Below are 15,321 nucleotides of genomic sequence, written 5' to 3'. Positions count from 1 at the left end.
AGTAAAATAACTACATCTTAGATTTCTTTAGTTTCAGTGAAAACACAATTTGTTTATCCTGGAGTCATTTTTTACCTTTTTGGTAAAGGCTCAATATGAATGCATGTACTTGAGGAAGATCCCTGATTGACTTGAAGGTCCCCTGACAAGGACCTCCTTCATTAGAAGCTTAGCAAACAAACATGTCTCTCAATAGACACTCTTAATATGGAATAGCTTGTCACAATTATTTGGTAATCTCTTTCAGTGTAACTCACACAACAAAAGTGACAATATTCCTGTCACTCCTCAGAAATGTCCCAGCTCTGCGGGTTTCCATATTCAGGAGAATGAAGAAGGCCATTACGAGGTATGCCATAATTCTATGGAGATCATGTTGGTACTGAGCAATTTACATTTTCCTAGTGATTTTAAATACTCTAAGTTAACTTATAAATATGTTTTTGGTGACCTTTTCTGGTCACATTTTTATATTAGCATCTTTTAAAAACAATTTAAAATAAACTGTTAGAACAAAAGGAAAGAATAACCTTTTTCTCTTCTGGTAACGGTCGAACTATAAAATATAGTGCTCTTGTCATTGACTGTAAAGTGTTGCTTTTTAGCAATTTTTGGAGAAAGTAATGAACAACTTTCTTTTTAAATGTTTTTAATTCATTTTTATTAGTTGAGCAAAAAATGCCCACATCCATTTGTTGAAAGATTGATTTGCTTTACCTGCTATACTCAAGGAAGGCAATGGTACTTAATAAGAAGAGGTTAAATTGGAGTTTTCATTAATCTTTTATTTTTTTAACGACTTTTTCTCAGCTTGATCCTTTATTTTCCTGTATATTTGAATTAAAAATACAAATAATCATTTTTTTCTTTTTTCTCTTAATGTGTTTATTGTATAATATTCTTTTATTTATTTATTTATTTTTAATTTTGAGAGAGCTATTAAGTATCAATTATTCTAGTATGGCTGAATGTGCAAGTATATTATTTTTCATTAAAAATTGTGATATAAAACACATAGCAAGACATTTACTATTTTAATCATTTTAAGTATATAGTTTAATAATGCTAAGTATGTTCACATGTACAATAAAAGTTCCACATTTTTAATGATTTGTGTTTTAATAGTTGACTTTAGCATTAATGCACACATATTTCTTTCACCTATTTTCCCCTATCATAGATGTAAAAGATGATGGGTTAATAGATCATATGTATTGGTGTAAATATATGTGTTCTGGTGTGTTTGTGTTTATCATATTTTCTCCCTGAAGATGGATTTTGTTTTTTTTCCTCTATTCTTTGAGACCCCATGGACTGTAGCCTACCAGGCTCCTCCGTCCATGGGATTCTCCAGGCAAGAATACTGGAGTGGGTTACCACTTCCTTCTCCAGGAGATCTTCCCAACTCAGGGATCGAACCCGAGTCTCCTGCATTGCAGGCAGACGCTTTAACCTCTGAGCCACCAGGGAAGCCCTTTAATAGTTGACCTTAATATTAATGCACACATATTTGTTTCACCTATTTTCCCCTATCATAGATGTAAAAGATGATGGGTTGATAGATCATATATATTGGTATAAATATATGTGTGTTTTGGTGTGTTTGTGTTTATCATATTTTCTCACTGAAGATAGATTTTGTTGTTGCTGTTGTTGTTTCCTCTATTCCCTTAAATGTATTGAAAATGTTTTAATTATTGTTAGTAGTACAACGTTTTTGCCAACTGAAGGGATATATCATTGTCAAAGTCCCAGGTATAATGTAGTTCAGAGAAACTACTTTGTTTAATATAAATTTGATTGAACAAGCAACTTCTTTTTGGACATACCATTAACTGAGGTGGACAAAGTGACATTTGGAGAAGCTTATCCTCTAATTCTTCCTCCATGTATTTTTCTTTTTATTTGTGTAGATATATTTAGCAACATTCTTCTAAACTACAGAATATAGTCTTCTTCCCATTTTTCTTTTACTTTCTTTATCTTTCTTTCTCCAAAATCTTAATCATTTGACAGTTGAGAGAACTGCAATTTTTAGCCCTTTGATTGTTCCTCATCACTATGTGTTATGGGTCTAGAACACCGGGGTTTGTGCCATTACTCACTCTTATATCATCCAATAATAGCTCAATTACTCTATTGAAGAAGAAATGTTTCATTCATAAGCATTCATGTAAATCTTTAATTCAGATATTTAAACCCATCAAAATCCAATTTTAAATTCCTAAGAATTATATTCATTTTTATATCATTTTCATTTCTGCATTTTTTGAGTAAAGAACCCATATCCCCCAGAGACCTCTAGGATTTCCCAAGAAAGTGAAACAGAGAAATCATTAATTGAACACTTTTCTTTTGTGTTGAAAATAAATGAGCTATAATTAAAATAATTTTCTATGAACAAGATTTGTTTTTTCTTTCCTGGATATTTTATACATTCTAAATCGCAGGAACACAGTTTATATAGAGTTTATTTGACTAAATTTCTAAGGAACATTGCCAAGAAAAAATGAAACTCAGAATTATGATGTAGCTTTATATTATGACTCCAAAAATCAAAGCTGAGGGTTTATAACTAAAGGCAATTATGATGTACAAAGTTGGTGTATGCACTATACTGTTATTTTTCTTCATATTGAATACTGAGCTAAGCTTATGTAAGCATAAGTATATTCTTAATTTTCAATTTCCTAAAAATTTATATTTTCCCTTCTTAATCAACTTACTTAAGTAAAAAATGGCATATTTGCTCTTCTTATCATAAAAATGTGTCACATCTACTCATTTGTATCATATCTACTCATTCAGGTAAAAATTTGTATCATATCTGCTCATTCAAGTACAAAGTAATAGTTTATGTCAATCCATGTTTATTAATCTGGATTAAATTATTAAATTTATACTATGACATTAGATACAAAATAAAACCAAGGCTGATATGACTAGCAAGATTTTAATCACACTTAAATTATCCTTCTTAATTTAGATATAACAATTATTATGTACAGAGAAATTTTAATATCAGCTATTGGGCAATTTTTATTCCAAGCTTTATTCTAAGCATTCCATGTGTATTACAAAATTTCATCTATTTCTGAGTATAAAACATGCTCTGATGTACCACTAGGGAAAAATGACTATTAATTAAATGCTAATGAATTTTAATTTATGATTTTTTAATGTGTGTCCTCCTTTATATATATATATATATTGAAATACAGGAAATTTTCATATTAGAATTATTAAGATATAGTTCATTTAATCCTGACAACAATCCCAGGTAGGTTCTATTATTATCATTACCTTTTTACAGATGTGGCCACTAAGCCACACAGAGGTTATGTAATTTTTCTCAAAATCACACAAATAGTAATTAGTGAAAATGCAGTAAACCAGACCAGAAAGATTTTAGGAACTTCAAGGTAATTACCCTGTGATAGTGTCTAAGAAAATAAAAAGAAAATGACTGTTAAGAACCATCACATTTATGTATTCATGTTACTGAAGCATAATTTGAAGACTAGAAAGATGGAATAGCTTGCCCTGGGTCACAGAACTAGCTAGAGATAAGCACTAGAATTAGATCCAGATTTTCTGATCCTGGAGTGATCTAGTAGCTATCTTCAAGCTGCATAAAATTTTCCCAAGCCAAGTGTCAAAGAAAATAGTTCCAACATTATATTTCAAGAAAGGTGTGGAATTTAAACTAACTGTCATGTTTAAGTTTTATCTTCTTGTCAAGCCCCTGTCATCTTAAACACAGAGCACCATAATGGTTAAAATAGAAGCCAAAAAAAAAAAAAAAAGTGTACCTTGTTTTCATGCCATAAATGCATATTACCCTTGCAAAGCATCTTTGATCTATAAATTTTATTGCTATTTCCCTTTATTATACTCAATTCCCTTTCCCCAGTAAACTGCATTAAACATAAACAGATAGAGCTCTCAGGGTCTATACCCTACAATCTGTAGGAAAATGTCTCATAGTTATTGGAATTCACACAAGAGTGCATCTCAGTATGAGTAGCTGCTCCCTGTCACTGTTTTTGATGCTTGAGCTAAAGTATTTTTACAAAATGGTCTAGTGTTCAGTGTATGAATTTTTGAGATAAGACTTTTTTCTCTTGTAGCAAAGAAATCCAAAAATCAATGTCAGATGAAAATCTTAGCTCTAAGAGTTAGGAAGATTGGTGGAAGAGTTTTAAAATGTGTGAACTTTAGCTGCCAGACTTTAGAAATGTGGCAGCTATCACAAGTGTGAAATTCATGGGTGCAGATGGTTGATTAAGATATCCCAGGATGGACCACTGCTATAAATCTATAGACCAAGATTGGGAAAACCATCTTGATAAGGGAAATATTTTTGACCCTTTAGGTAAATTTATAACACAAGTTTTGCTGGATTCAGAAGTTCATAGAAGTTATATATGATTGGTTTCACAAACAATCCAGTGTGTGATTTGATGGAAAAATTTAAAAACAAAACATCAAACAGAGAGTGAGTGGAGCATGTGGTAAGAGAACTACAATATATTAAACTATTACCACATCTTACATTTCACATTCATAGCCTTAGGACAGTATTCCTCCAGTTCAATTCAGTTAAATCGCTCAGTCATATCCAACTCTTTGCCACCCCATGGACTGCAGCACACCAGGCCTCCCTGTCCATCACCAACACACAGAGTTGTCCCAAAATCATGTCCATTGAGTTGGTGATGCCATCCAACCATCTCATCCTCTGTCATCCTTTCTCCTCCGGCCCTCAATCTTTCCCAGCATCAGGGTCTTTTCAAATGAGGTAGTTCTTCACATCAGGTGGCCAAAATATTGGAATTTCAGCTTCAACATCAGTCCTTTCAATGAACAACCAGGACTGATCTCCTTCAAGATGGACTGATTGGATCTCCTTGCAGTCCAAAGGACTCTAAGAGTCTTCTCCAACACCACAGTTCAAAAGCATCAATTCTTCGGCGCTCAGCTTTCTTTATAGTCCAACTCTCACATCCATACATGACCACTGGAAAAACCATAGCCTTGACTAGACAGACCTTTATTGACAAAGTAATGTCTCTGCTTTTTAATATGCTGTCTAGATCTTGCTCTTTTCTTTCTTTTTCTCTTTTTGTACCTAACGCAATTAACCTTATTCAACTAACTTACTAGGTTTAGACTATTAACTTAATAGTCTGAATTTAGTTAAGTAATATTTAATAAGTGAATATTAATCTTTACTGTTGTTGTTCAGTCGTGTCTGACTCTTTGCGGCCCCATGGACTGAAGTATGCCAAGCTCCAGTGTCCTCCACTATATCTTGGAGTTTGCTCAAAACCATGTCCATTGAGTCTGTGATGCTATTTAACTACCTCATCCTCTGCTGCCCCTTCTCCTTTTGCCTTCAATCTTTCCCAGCATCAGGGTCTTTTCTATTGAGTTGGCTTTTCTCATCAGGTGGCTAAAGTGTTGGAGCTTCAACATTAGTCCTTCCAGTGAACATTCAGGGCTGATTTCCTTTAGGACTGACTGGTTTAATCTCCTTGCAGTCCAAGGGACTGTCAAGAGTCTTCTCCAACACCGCAGTTCAAAAACATCAGCTCTTCGGAGCTCAGCCTTCTTTATGGTCCAACTCTCACATCTGTATATGACTACTGGAAAAACCATAGCTTTGACTATATGTCCCTTTGTCATCAAAGTGCTGCCTTTGCTTTTTAAGTTGCTATCTAGGTTTCTCATAGCTTTCCTTCCAAGGAGCAAGCATCTTTTAAACTATGAACTTGCATTTTTCTACTGCTGGTGTATTATATAGTCGTGTTACCAAGCACATTTACTTTCCAATAATTGTGTCTAGTACTTAGAATAGGTATTGTAGTTGATATTAGCTTTTAAATGAAAATAATAGGTACCATTTAGTAATTTTTTAATGCTGTAATATTTGTAAGTAGCAAAGAATATTGCAACTAATAGAGTTTCACTAGTTGTACTAAATTCACAAGCCGGTTTACTTTTATTTCTTTGTAAGAACAGCTTATCCTAAAATCCAAAAACTAGAAAATATTTGAAGGTGCATACATGATATATATATACACGTGTGCATATATGCTAAGTTGCTTCAGTTGTGTCTGACTCTTTGTGACCCTATGGACTGTTGTCTGTCAGACTCCCCTGTCCATGTGGATTCTCCAGGTAAGAATACTGGAGTCGGTTGCCATGCCCTCATTCAGGGGATCTTCCTGACCCAGTGATGGAGCTCACATTACTTTTGTTTCATGCATTGGCAGGTGGGTTCTTTACTACTAGTGCAACCTGGGAAGCACGTATAGACACTTACATGCATCCACACACACACACGTACACACACATCCACACACACACATATATGCATACATGCATCCACACACTACATACATATGTATTTTAGAAATGATTCTTAATAGTAAAAAAAAATGATATATTTAGTAACATATAGAATTGCTTTCCAAAATGCTGTTAATAAAAATGATGAAAAACTATATTGCACTTAGTAATATAGTAAATACTATAATGTAATAATGTAATATAGTAAAATAATGTAGTAAATAATGTAATATAGTAAAAAGTATATTACACTCCGTCACTTACTATGAAGCTTTGCATATCTCACAACTCGTACAGAAAGCTTGCTGAATGGCAAGTCTAGGCCACTCACTAAAGAAGGACATAGTCCTTTTTTCTTCCTTTTCTCACGAAGAATCTAAATCTGCACTAGAGCAAAGCAATAAAAAATTACACATCATGGATCACTGTCAGAGTTCAGTTCTCACGTGTCCAACCGAGAAAGGTCAAAGTTTTCTACATGCCATTTCATATGAGATTGACCTTGCAAAAAATTCCTAGAAAATTATGGGATCATTACTGACCACCATTCTAAACATTATTCAGGATCTTTGTAATGACTGGAGAATCCCATGGACAGAGGAACCCAAAAGGCTACAGCCCATAGGGTCACAGAGTCAGACAAGATTGAAGTGACTTAGCACACATGCACATAATGACTGATGGGAAACTCTGCCGTGTATGTATCCATCATAGGCAATTTATATCATATAGATTAAATTTTACTTAAATAATTCATTAAAAATATTAAGCCCTCATTAGCTTCTAACTAAGCATATATAGATTTGAAACAAATTACCAAGAATTCAGGGATTTCTCTATTAGCTCAGTTGGTAAAGAATCTGCCTGCAATGCAGGAGACCCTGGTTCATTTCCTGGGTTGGGAAGATCCACTGGAGAAGAGATAAGCTACCCATTCCAGTACTCTTGGGTTTCCCTTGTGGCTCACCTGGTAAAGAATCTGTCTGCAATGTGGGAGACGTGGATTTGATCTTTGGGTTGGGAAGATCCCCTGGAGAAGGAAAGGCTAACCCACTCCATTATTCTGGCCTGGAGGTCACAAAGAATCAGACATAACTGACTTTCACTTCACTTCACCAAGAATTCAAAGAATGTATGGTACAGTAGTATATAGACACTGTATGCATTTATCTTTAATGTCTGTGTATAATAATATTTTCTGCAAAATGTGAACTGTTTTTATTTCTCACTATTAAATTTATGCTTGAAAAACTTTAAGAGGCATTAGAGATACAGGTAAATACAATAGCAGCAGCAGCAGAGATATAGGTAAATACAATAACACACATAATTGACCAAACCTGTACTACTTATCTGTGCATTCTAATGTGGATTGATTTAATTTTTTAAATGAGGCCATGAATGCATTCCCTGAGAAATAGACATTCCTTCTTTTTGTGTCCACAAGCATAATATTGAGATTATTCTTTGAAGAAGAAACAAATTATTCATCTTCCCCTTGTAGGTCTTTTCCATAATCATGATGAAACCAATCCATGAGTCATAAATTAACCTTTCCTTCTTTCCTTTTTCTTTGTCTCCCTCCTTCTCTTCTTCCCTCTCTTTTTACTTCCAAAGTATTTATCTAGCAAAAATAACAAAGACAGAGTTATGTTGAGCACACGAACATGATTCTTTGTGTCTTATACATTACAGGCTAGGGAAAATATTTGTATTCAGTAAGTTACCATGAATTATAAGCAATACTAAATATATTCAAGATTAAAGAAATCATGTAGCAGGAGCAATTTAAACTAGTAGATGAAAAATATAGCATTAACATAATACTTGAGGGAGTCTGCCAGGTGAATGAGCAGGAATAGTATAATGTGTGGTGGTAGAAAAATGAAAACATTTCTTAAGCAGTCTGCATGTGAAGGGCCAATGTTAGAAGACAAAAAAAGTTTGAGAAAAGTTCCACTGATTAGTTCTTTTATTTTCCTGACTCCACTATTAAGACCTCATCCTGGTTTGAAATTCAGGAGGATGGTAGTTACCAAACTTCACATTCTTAATCAGTGTATTATCAATGTATATTTTTAATTAATAAGAACAATAATGGCTATATATTATTTCTCAGTGTATTTTCAAAATAATTGGCTTTAAAACTGCTAGAGACTTTATTTTGAAACTGTATATGTATATTTACATATATTCTTAGAGATCTGGATTTTTTAAACATAGTTTATGTGTAATATCTGTATGTAGACAATAGCTGAATGTATATGTGTAATTATGATATATAATAAATCTGACGTAGGGTTGCATTTATATATGGGCATGTAAATCAGATTTTATATGCAATAATTAATAGCCCCTTATTATTAGTATATTCCAAAGGCTAACTAAATATACTTGAACACTGTAGGTGGCCTTATAAATTTTCTCCACTGGAAATTTATGGAGACATTTTCAGCTGGGTTCCTTGTATTCCAGTAACAGGTATAAATCAGTTATCAAATTTTCCACCAGCTCAATATGTTTTTCAATAACTTAACCCTGTATAAAGGATAAATATCACTTTCTTTTATTTTGTATTAAATACATTCTGCCAAATTCCTTCTTCACCAGAGAAGTGGGCTCGGCTTTATTCACAGGAAGAGCTGCATTTGACAGATTTGCTGATGGTGGCAGCAGTGGTCGCAGGCTTGACGGACAGCAGTAAACCTTGCTGTGGCCCAGCTCCCGTTAATTAGTTGTTTGAAGACACTCTGTGTGCCGCAGGCCTAGGTGTATCGGCCAGGCATCTTTTCCATTCAGAATGACAGCTGTGGAGCAGCTGTTCATGGAGAGAACGGAGCTACAAAGAGAGAGGGGAAGAGCCTTTCAGACAAATGACAGCCATAGTGGCTTTCCACTGAAGGGGCCTGAAGATATAACAAAACAACCAAAATGTACAATATAAAAGGTATAACTCAACATCAGTTGGATCAGACTGGGAACCACATGTAAAATGACAATAAATGACATCAGACTGTGGGAATGAGAGAAAGATACAGCTGTCTTACAGTCCATTGTAAATCCGCTGAAGTTCTATGTTCTTGTGATTACTCAGCTCACCATTTGCTTCTAGGAGTAATAGGGATACATGGAGTTGTCAGAAGGCTCTGCATATCTCTGGATGCTTATGCCTGCCAGAAACCCCGTATTTAACTCCTATAGAGTACATGACTATAAATAATTAATTGGGATGTTAAGTATCTCAGGATATTAAAGACACATGGAGAGGAGTAATAGTAGAGCAAACATATGAGAGTGGAGAATATAAATGAAAATGATAGAAAACTAAGTAATAGCTTCTTTTTAGAAAAGAGTACTTATATTGAATTAATAGTGAATAAAATTTATTTCATTCACTATTGATTATGAATTGTGAAATCACTTTTCAACTACTCTTGCAAGGATTTGGAAATCTAATAGTCAAAATATCTATTTTTAGAAGTGCACATCAACTAATTACATAAATATTTTTCATAAAAGCATTTCATATTATATAAACCTCATTCTAATTTCCATACATCCACTAGAATAATGATTTTTGTAAAAGATGGCTAATATTTTTTTTAAAACAAGCTTAATTGTATGTATACATTATAGGGTTTGCAAATATGCTCTAAATCATGATGTAAGTTTAATAAATTATGATAAAGATATTTCTAACTCAAAATGAATTTTTTGATGTTTTCAAAGGATTTATATATTTATATTTTATAAATATTAATATTATATTCTAGGAAGTGAAACTATTAGTTGCAGAGTCATTTCCAGCTCTTTGGGCCCCAGGGACTGTAGCCTGCCAGGCTCCTCTGTCCATGGGATTCTCCAGGCCAGAATACTGGAGTGGTTGCCATGTCCTCCTCCAGGGGACCTTCCTGGCCTAGAGTTCAAACCCACATCTCTTAGGTCTCCTGCATGGGCAGACAGGTTCTTTACCACTAGCGCCACCTGAGAAGCCTAAAAGGCTAAGCTGTTCAGTTGCCAAGTTTTGTACCACGTTTTGTGAGCCCATGGACTGCAGCACACTAGGCTTCCCAGTCCCTCACCATCTCCTGGAGTTTGCCCAAATTCATATCCATTGAGTCAGTGATACCATCCAAACATCTCATCCTCTGTCACCCTCTTCTCCTTCTGGCTTCAGTCTTCCCCAGACATAGGATCTTTGTCAATGAATCAAGACTCTAGATCTATGGGTTGTTCTCTTATCCACTGCTCTAATGCTTCTGACAAAGATTGGATATCTGGCCAATCCACATTTGAGGTCAGCACCCAGACTCATTGAATAATCCAACATTTTTTCACCTCATTGTCTGTCTCTCCCAAATCCCAATCTTAGGTCAGAATATATTGATGTGTGTCTCTTGGATCATTGTCTTATTAAATGTCCCTTGTAAAAAGAATGGGTAAGATGAATGAGTTTAAAAAGTTCCCCTTTCAATAACTTCTTTTGTGATTTATAGTAGGATTAATGCATAAATGCACTTAACCAAATTAAACTAAATGAATCTATTTATATTTATTTAACCTGTTCACTGCTAAAATAATTTGACTATAAAATCATACTTAAAGAAAGCTATCAATATTATTTTTCATGTAACTCATTTTGATAAACACTGGTTTAAACCATAAATGATACTATATGCTCAAATTGATTTTCTGATGTTAAAATCGACCCTCTTGAAATTTAATACTTCCATTTTTTTAAACAATACGCATATAAAACAAAAAATGTGATGTCAAAAGTGTGCCTGGATGTGTGTATTGTTTTCACACTTGTTATCAAAAATGTAAGAATTCTTTTTAGGAAATCTTATTCTGTCTTGGTTTTTAGACAAAAATCTTTAGTGAAATATGTCTAACATATTTTTCAAATGAACATCCATTCAAAAACAAAATCTTGAAGGGTATATTACTGAGGTTTTTTTTTACTGTGTTTATGATTATTGCTCATTCCAATGTGTCTTTTTTTTTTTAAGGAGATGCTTGTGTCTTATCAGAAGTGTGATGTCTTTTTTTTCCAATTCTGCTAATAATTTTTAAAAAATAAAAATAAAATAAAATTATGTCCTTAGCTTCTATTTTACAAGTAAGTAAAGTCTCAACTCACCAATATGTTGAAATAATTAATTAGTTTAATCTCCTTGCAGTCCAAGGGACTCTCAAGAGTCTTCTCCAACACCACAGTTCAAAAGCATCAATTCTTCGGCGCTCAGCTTTCTTTATAGTCCTGCTCTCACATCCTTACATGGCTACCGGAAAAACCATATCTTTGACTAGATGGACATTTGTCAGCAAAAGGATGTCTCTGCTTTTTAGTATGTTGCCTAGGTTTGTCATATCTTTTCTTCCAAGGAGCAAGTGTCTTTTAATTTCATGACTCCATTCACCATCTGCAGTGATTTTGGAGTCCAAGGAAAAAAGAAGTCTGTCACTGTTTCCATTGTTTCCCCATCTATTTGTCATGAATTGATGAGACTGGATGTCATGATCTTAGTTTTCTGAATGTTGAGTTTTAAGCAAATTTTTTCACTCTCCTCTTTCACCTTCATCAAGAGTCTCTTTAGTTCCTCTTCACTTTATGGCATAAGGGTGGTGTCATATGTTTATCGGAGGTTATTGATATTTCTCCCGGCAATCTTGACTCCAACTTGTGCTTCCTCCAGTCCAGCATTTCTCATCATGTACTCTGCATATAAGTTAAATAAGCAGGGTGACAATATACAGCCTTAATGTACTCCTTTTCCTATTTGGAACCAGTCTGTTGTTTCATGTCCAGTTCTAACTGTTGCTTCCTGATCTGCATACAGGTTTCTCAAGAGGCAGACCAGGTGGTCTGGTATTCCCATCTCCTTCAGAATTTTCCACAGTTTATTGTGATCCACACAGTCAAAGGCTTCGGCATAGTCAATAGAGCAGAATAGATGTTTTACTGGAGCTCTTTTGGTTTTTTTGATAATCCAACTGTTGTTGGCAATTTGATCTCTGATTCCTCTGCCTTTTCAAAACACGGTCTGTTAAGTATATGCTCTAGGAAAAGGGAGGTCAGAACCTAGAGGTAGAAAACAATCTGTCTAAAAGTTAGTTAAGCTGAGAGGAATGTAAGGGTATCCATGACTGTGTGAATTTGTCCAAACTCATAGAGTTCTACTCCTAAAAGGGCTCATTTCTTCATATGCAAATTGACTGTGTGCTCAATAAACCTGAAATTAAAAAAAAAATACAGCAGTGGGAAATGTCATTATTGATGTGGATTGAGAAAGGTAAATTCATGATGTCATACATAAAGGGAAAACAGAGATTATAACATCACAGGGAATGGATTCTTTTCTCTTTTTTGTATGGATCATCTAACATCTCTCATTAATTAAATAATACTTAGTAAAATTATTATGGAGAAGGAAATGGCAACCAACTCCAGTATTCTTGCCTGGAAAATCTCATGGACAGAGAAGCGTGGCAGGTTACAGTTCATGGGGTCACAAGACTCAGACACAACTTAGCAACTAAACCAAATCAAACTTCTTATATTCATGGTATCATGTCTTTGCTCAGAAACACAAAACAGAGATAGCAAAACATACATACAAAGCATAGCAGCTATAGACAAAATGTTTGCTTGCATATCTTTCAGTTTTCTAAACTGTTAAGAAATGCAAAGAGCTGACACCTAGAGGAATATACTTGAATAAAATGAATACACTGGTCTATCCAGACGTTATTCCACACACATTATTCTAGCTTCATAGAATTGAAGTAATTGTCCCATTCTTTCAACAACTGACGTACATAATTGTGGTAAAAATTATCTCAGGACTGAACTTTGTTTCTTTCTCAGAATGCAGAAGTATAGTGTAAGAAAAAGAAGAGAGTTTCTTCTATGTTGGCTCCTGAAAGAAAAGCATGACAAAGCTAGATAGCGTATTGAAAAGCAGAGACATTACTTGCCAACAAAGGTCCCTGTGGTCAAAGCTATGGCTTTTCCTGTAGTCATGTGCGGATATGATCAATCAGTTCAGCTCAGTCACTCAGTCATGTGACCCCCATGCACTGCAGCACACCAGGCCTCCCTGTCCATCACCAACTCCCGGAGTTTACTCAAACACAGGTCCACTGAGTCGGTGATGTCATCCAACCATCTCACCCTCTGTCATCCCCTTCTCCTCCCACCTTCAATCTTTCCCAGCGTTAGGGTCTTTTCAAATTAGTCAGTTCTTCACATCAGGTGGCGAAAGCATTGTAGTTTCAGCTTCAACATCAGTCCTTCAAATGAATATTCAGGACTGATTTCCTTTAGAATTGACTGATTGGATCTCCTTGCAGTCCAAGGGACTCTCAAGAGTCTTCTCCATCACCACAGTTCAAAAACATCAATTCTTCAGTGCTCAGCTTTCTTTATAATCCAAATCTCACATCCATACATGCCCTGCTGCTGCTGCCAAGTCACTTCAGTCGTGTCCAACTCTGTGCGACCCCATAGATGGCAGCCCACCAGGCTCCTCCATCCCTGGGATTCTCAAGGCAAGAACACTGGAGTGGGTTGCCATCTCCTTCTCCAATGCATGAAAGTGAAAAGTGAAAGTGAAGTCGCTCAGTCGTGTCCGACTCTTAGCAACGCAGTGGACTGTAGCCTACCAGGCTCCTCCATCCATGGGATTTTCCAGGCAAGAGTACTGGAGTGGGTTGCCATTGCCTTCTCCATCATCGACTCAGTGGACGTAAATTTGAGCAAACTCTGGGAGATAGTGGAATCAGAGGAGCTTGTCATGTTGCAGTCCATGGGGTTGTAAAGAATCAAATATGACCTATTGACTAAACAACTATGACAGCAACAGATGCTTCTGAATGCTTTAATTCCAGAATCAGAGGGTATCTACTGTCCTTGTAGTGGTGTTTAGAGGGCAAAGTTCTCATTTTCATCAGGGTATAAAGGACAAGGGCCTGGGGATGCAGGGACCCAGAATCTCTAGGGAATAGCATGCCATGTGTATCTTGTTAACAGAATTCTCTAGTCCCTCTCCCTATTCTTTAGTTACTTCATTGAAAACACAAAAGGCTCGTTTAGTAGCACCAGTAGGCGAAGCATTACAGAAACAATCAATCAACACAAATATTTCTTTTACGAGGCTCCCTGGTGACCTTGAGAAGTGTGACAAATGGCTTAAAGGATGGGAGAGACAGAAGTTTACTGATAAACCAAAAAATTGTGTTCTGCTGCATGATGAAGAGAAATAAAATGGAGAGAACCACATATACATTTAGTTTAAATAAGAGTCGATAAATTCTGTAACTGCTTTGTGCAGCCTTGGCCCGGATCAGAGGTACTCAGCCTGCACAGTAATCAGGACTTTCTCAATAAACCTCAGCCTGTTACGGTTCTCACTGCATTTACTTTCTCAATACAATAGTACTTCACAGCTTTCTACTCGATTATGGCCAGAGTTCCTAGCAGTTATTGATAGCCATACCGTAGACTATATTTCAACCAGCACAGGCAGGATCAAGGCAATCAGCGAATTTTCTAACCTGGATCTATCCTCCTGAAACGTGAAGATGATGACTCAGTTCTGAAACTGAGCTTGTGATTCTCACTGTGGCAAAACTTCTTATGTAATTTTTATTTTTAGCTCTTTGGCACAATTACAGAAAATTATTGTGGGAAAGTCACAGCTTTCATAAGGAGGAGCCCTGACTGCTTTTAAGAGGTTCTAAATGTTGGAAAAAAAACTCATAAACACCATGTAGTGCATTTCTTGTTAAGGAAATGGAGAGAAAAATAAGTTTACTTCAAGAATGAAGTAAGATTGCCAGACAGTTTCATTTTATCTTTCCCATTCTCCGCCTTCTCCCTCTGAACCTGACTTGTGGTTCCTTTGTCGTGGCTGCTATCAAACACCCATGGTCTTCCAAGGCCTGTCTCTCTCTTCAAAAATC

At 35.5% G+C, this 15,321-nt stretch overlaps 1 protein-coding gene across 1 annotated transcript in view; it reads left to right on the top strand.

Moving 5' to 3' along the window:
• Positions 1-15,321, top strand: part of LOC136144132 (protocadherin-9-like) — a 682,777-nt gene that overhangs the window by 557 nt on the left and 666,899 nt on the right. Inside the window, exon 2 of the mRNA XM_065901801.1 lies at positions 248-349. Coding sequence (XP_065757873.1) covers positions 248-349 — 102 coding nt within the window. The remainder of the gene's footprint in view (positions 1-247; positions 350-15,321) is intronic.

The sequence above is a fragment of the Muntiacus reevesi genome, chromosome 11 (assembly GCF_963930625.1).
Source record: "Muntiacus reevesi chromosome 11, mMunRee1.1, whole genome shotgun sequence".
Taxonomy (NCBI): Eukaryota; Metazoa; Chordata; class Mammalia; order Artiodactyla; family Cervidae; genus Muntiacus; species Muntiacus reevesi.
The sequence above is the reverse complement of the archived record's forward strand: the minus strand, read 5'-3'. Positions and strand labels throughout refer to the sequence as shown.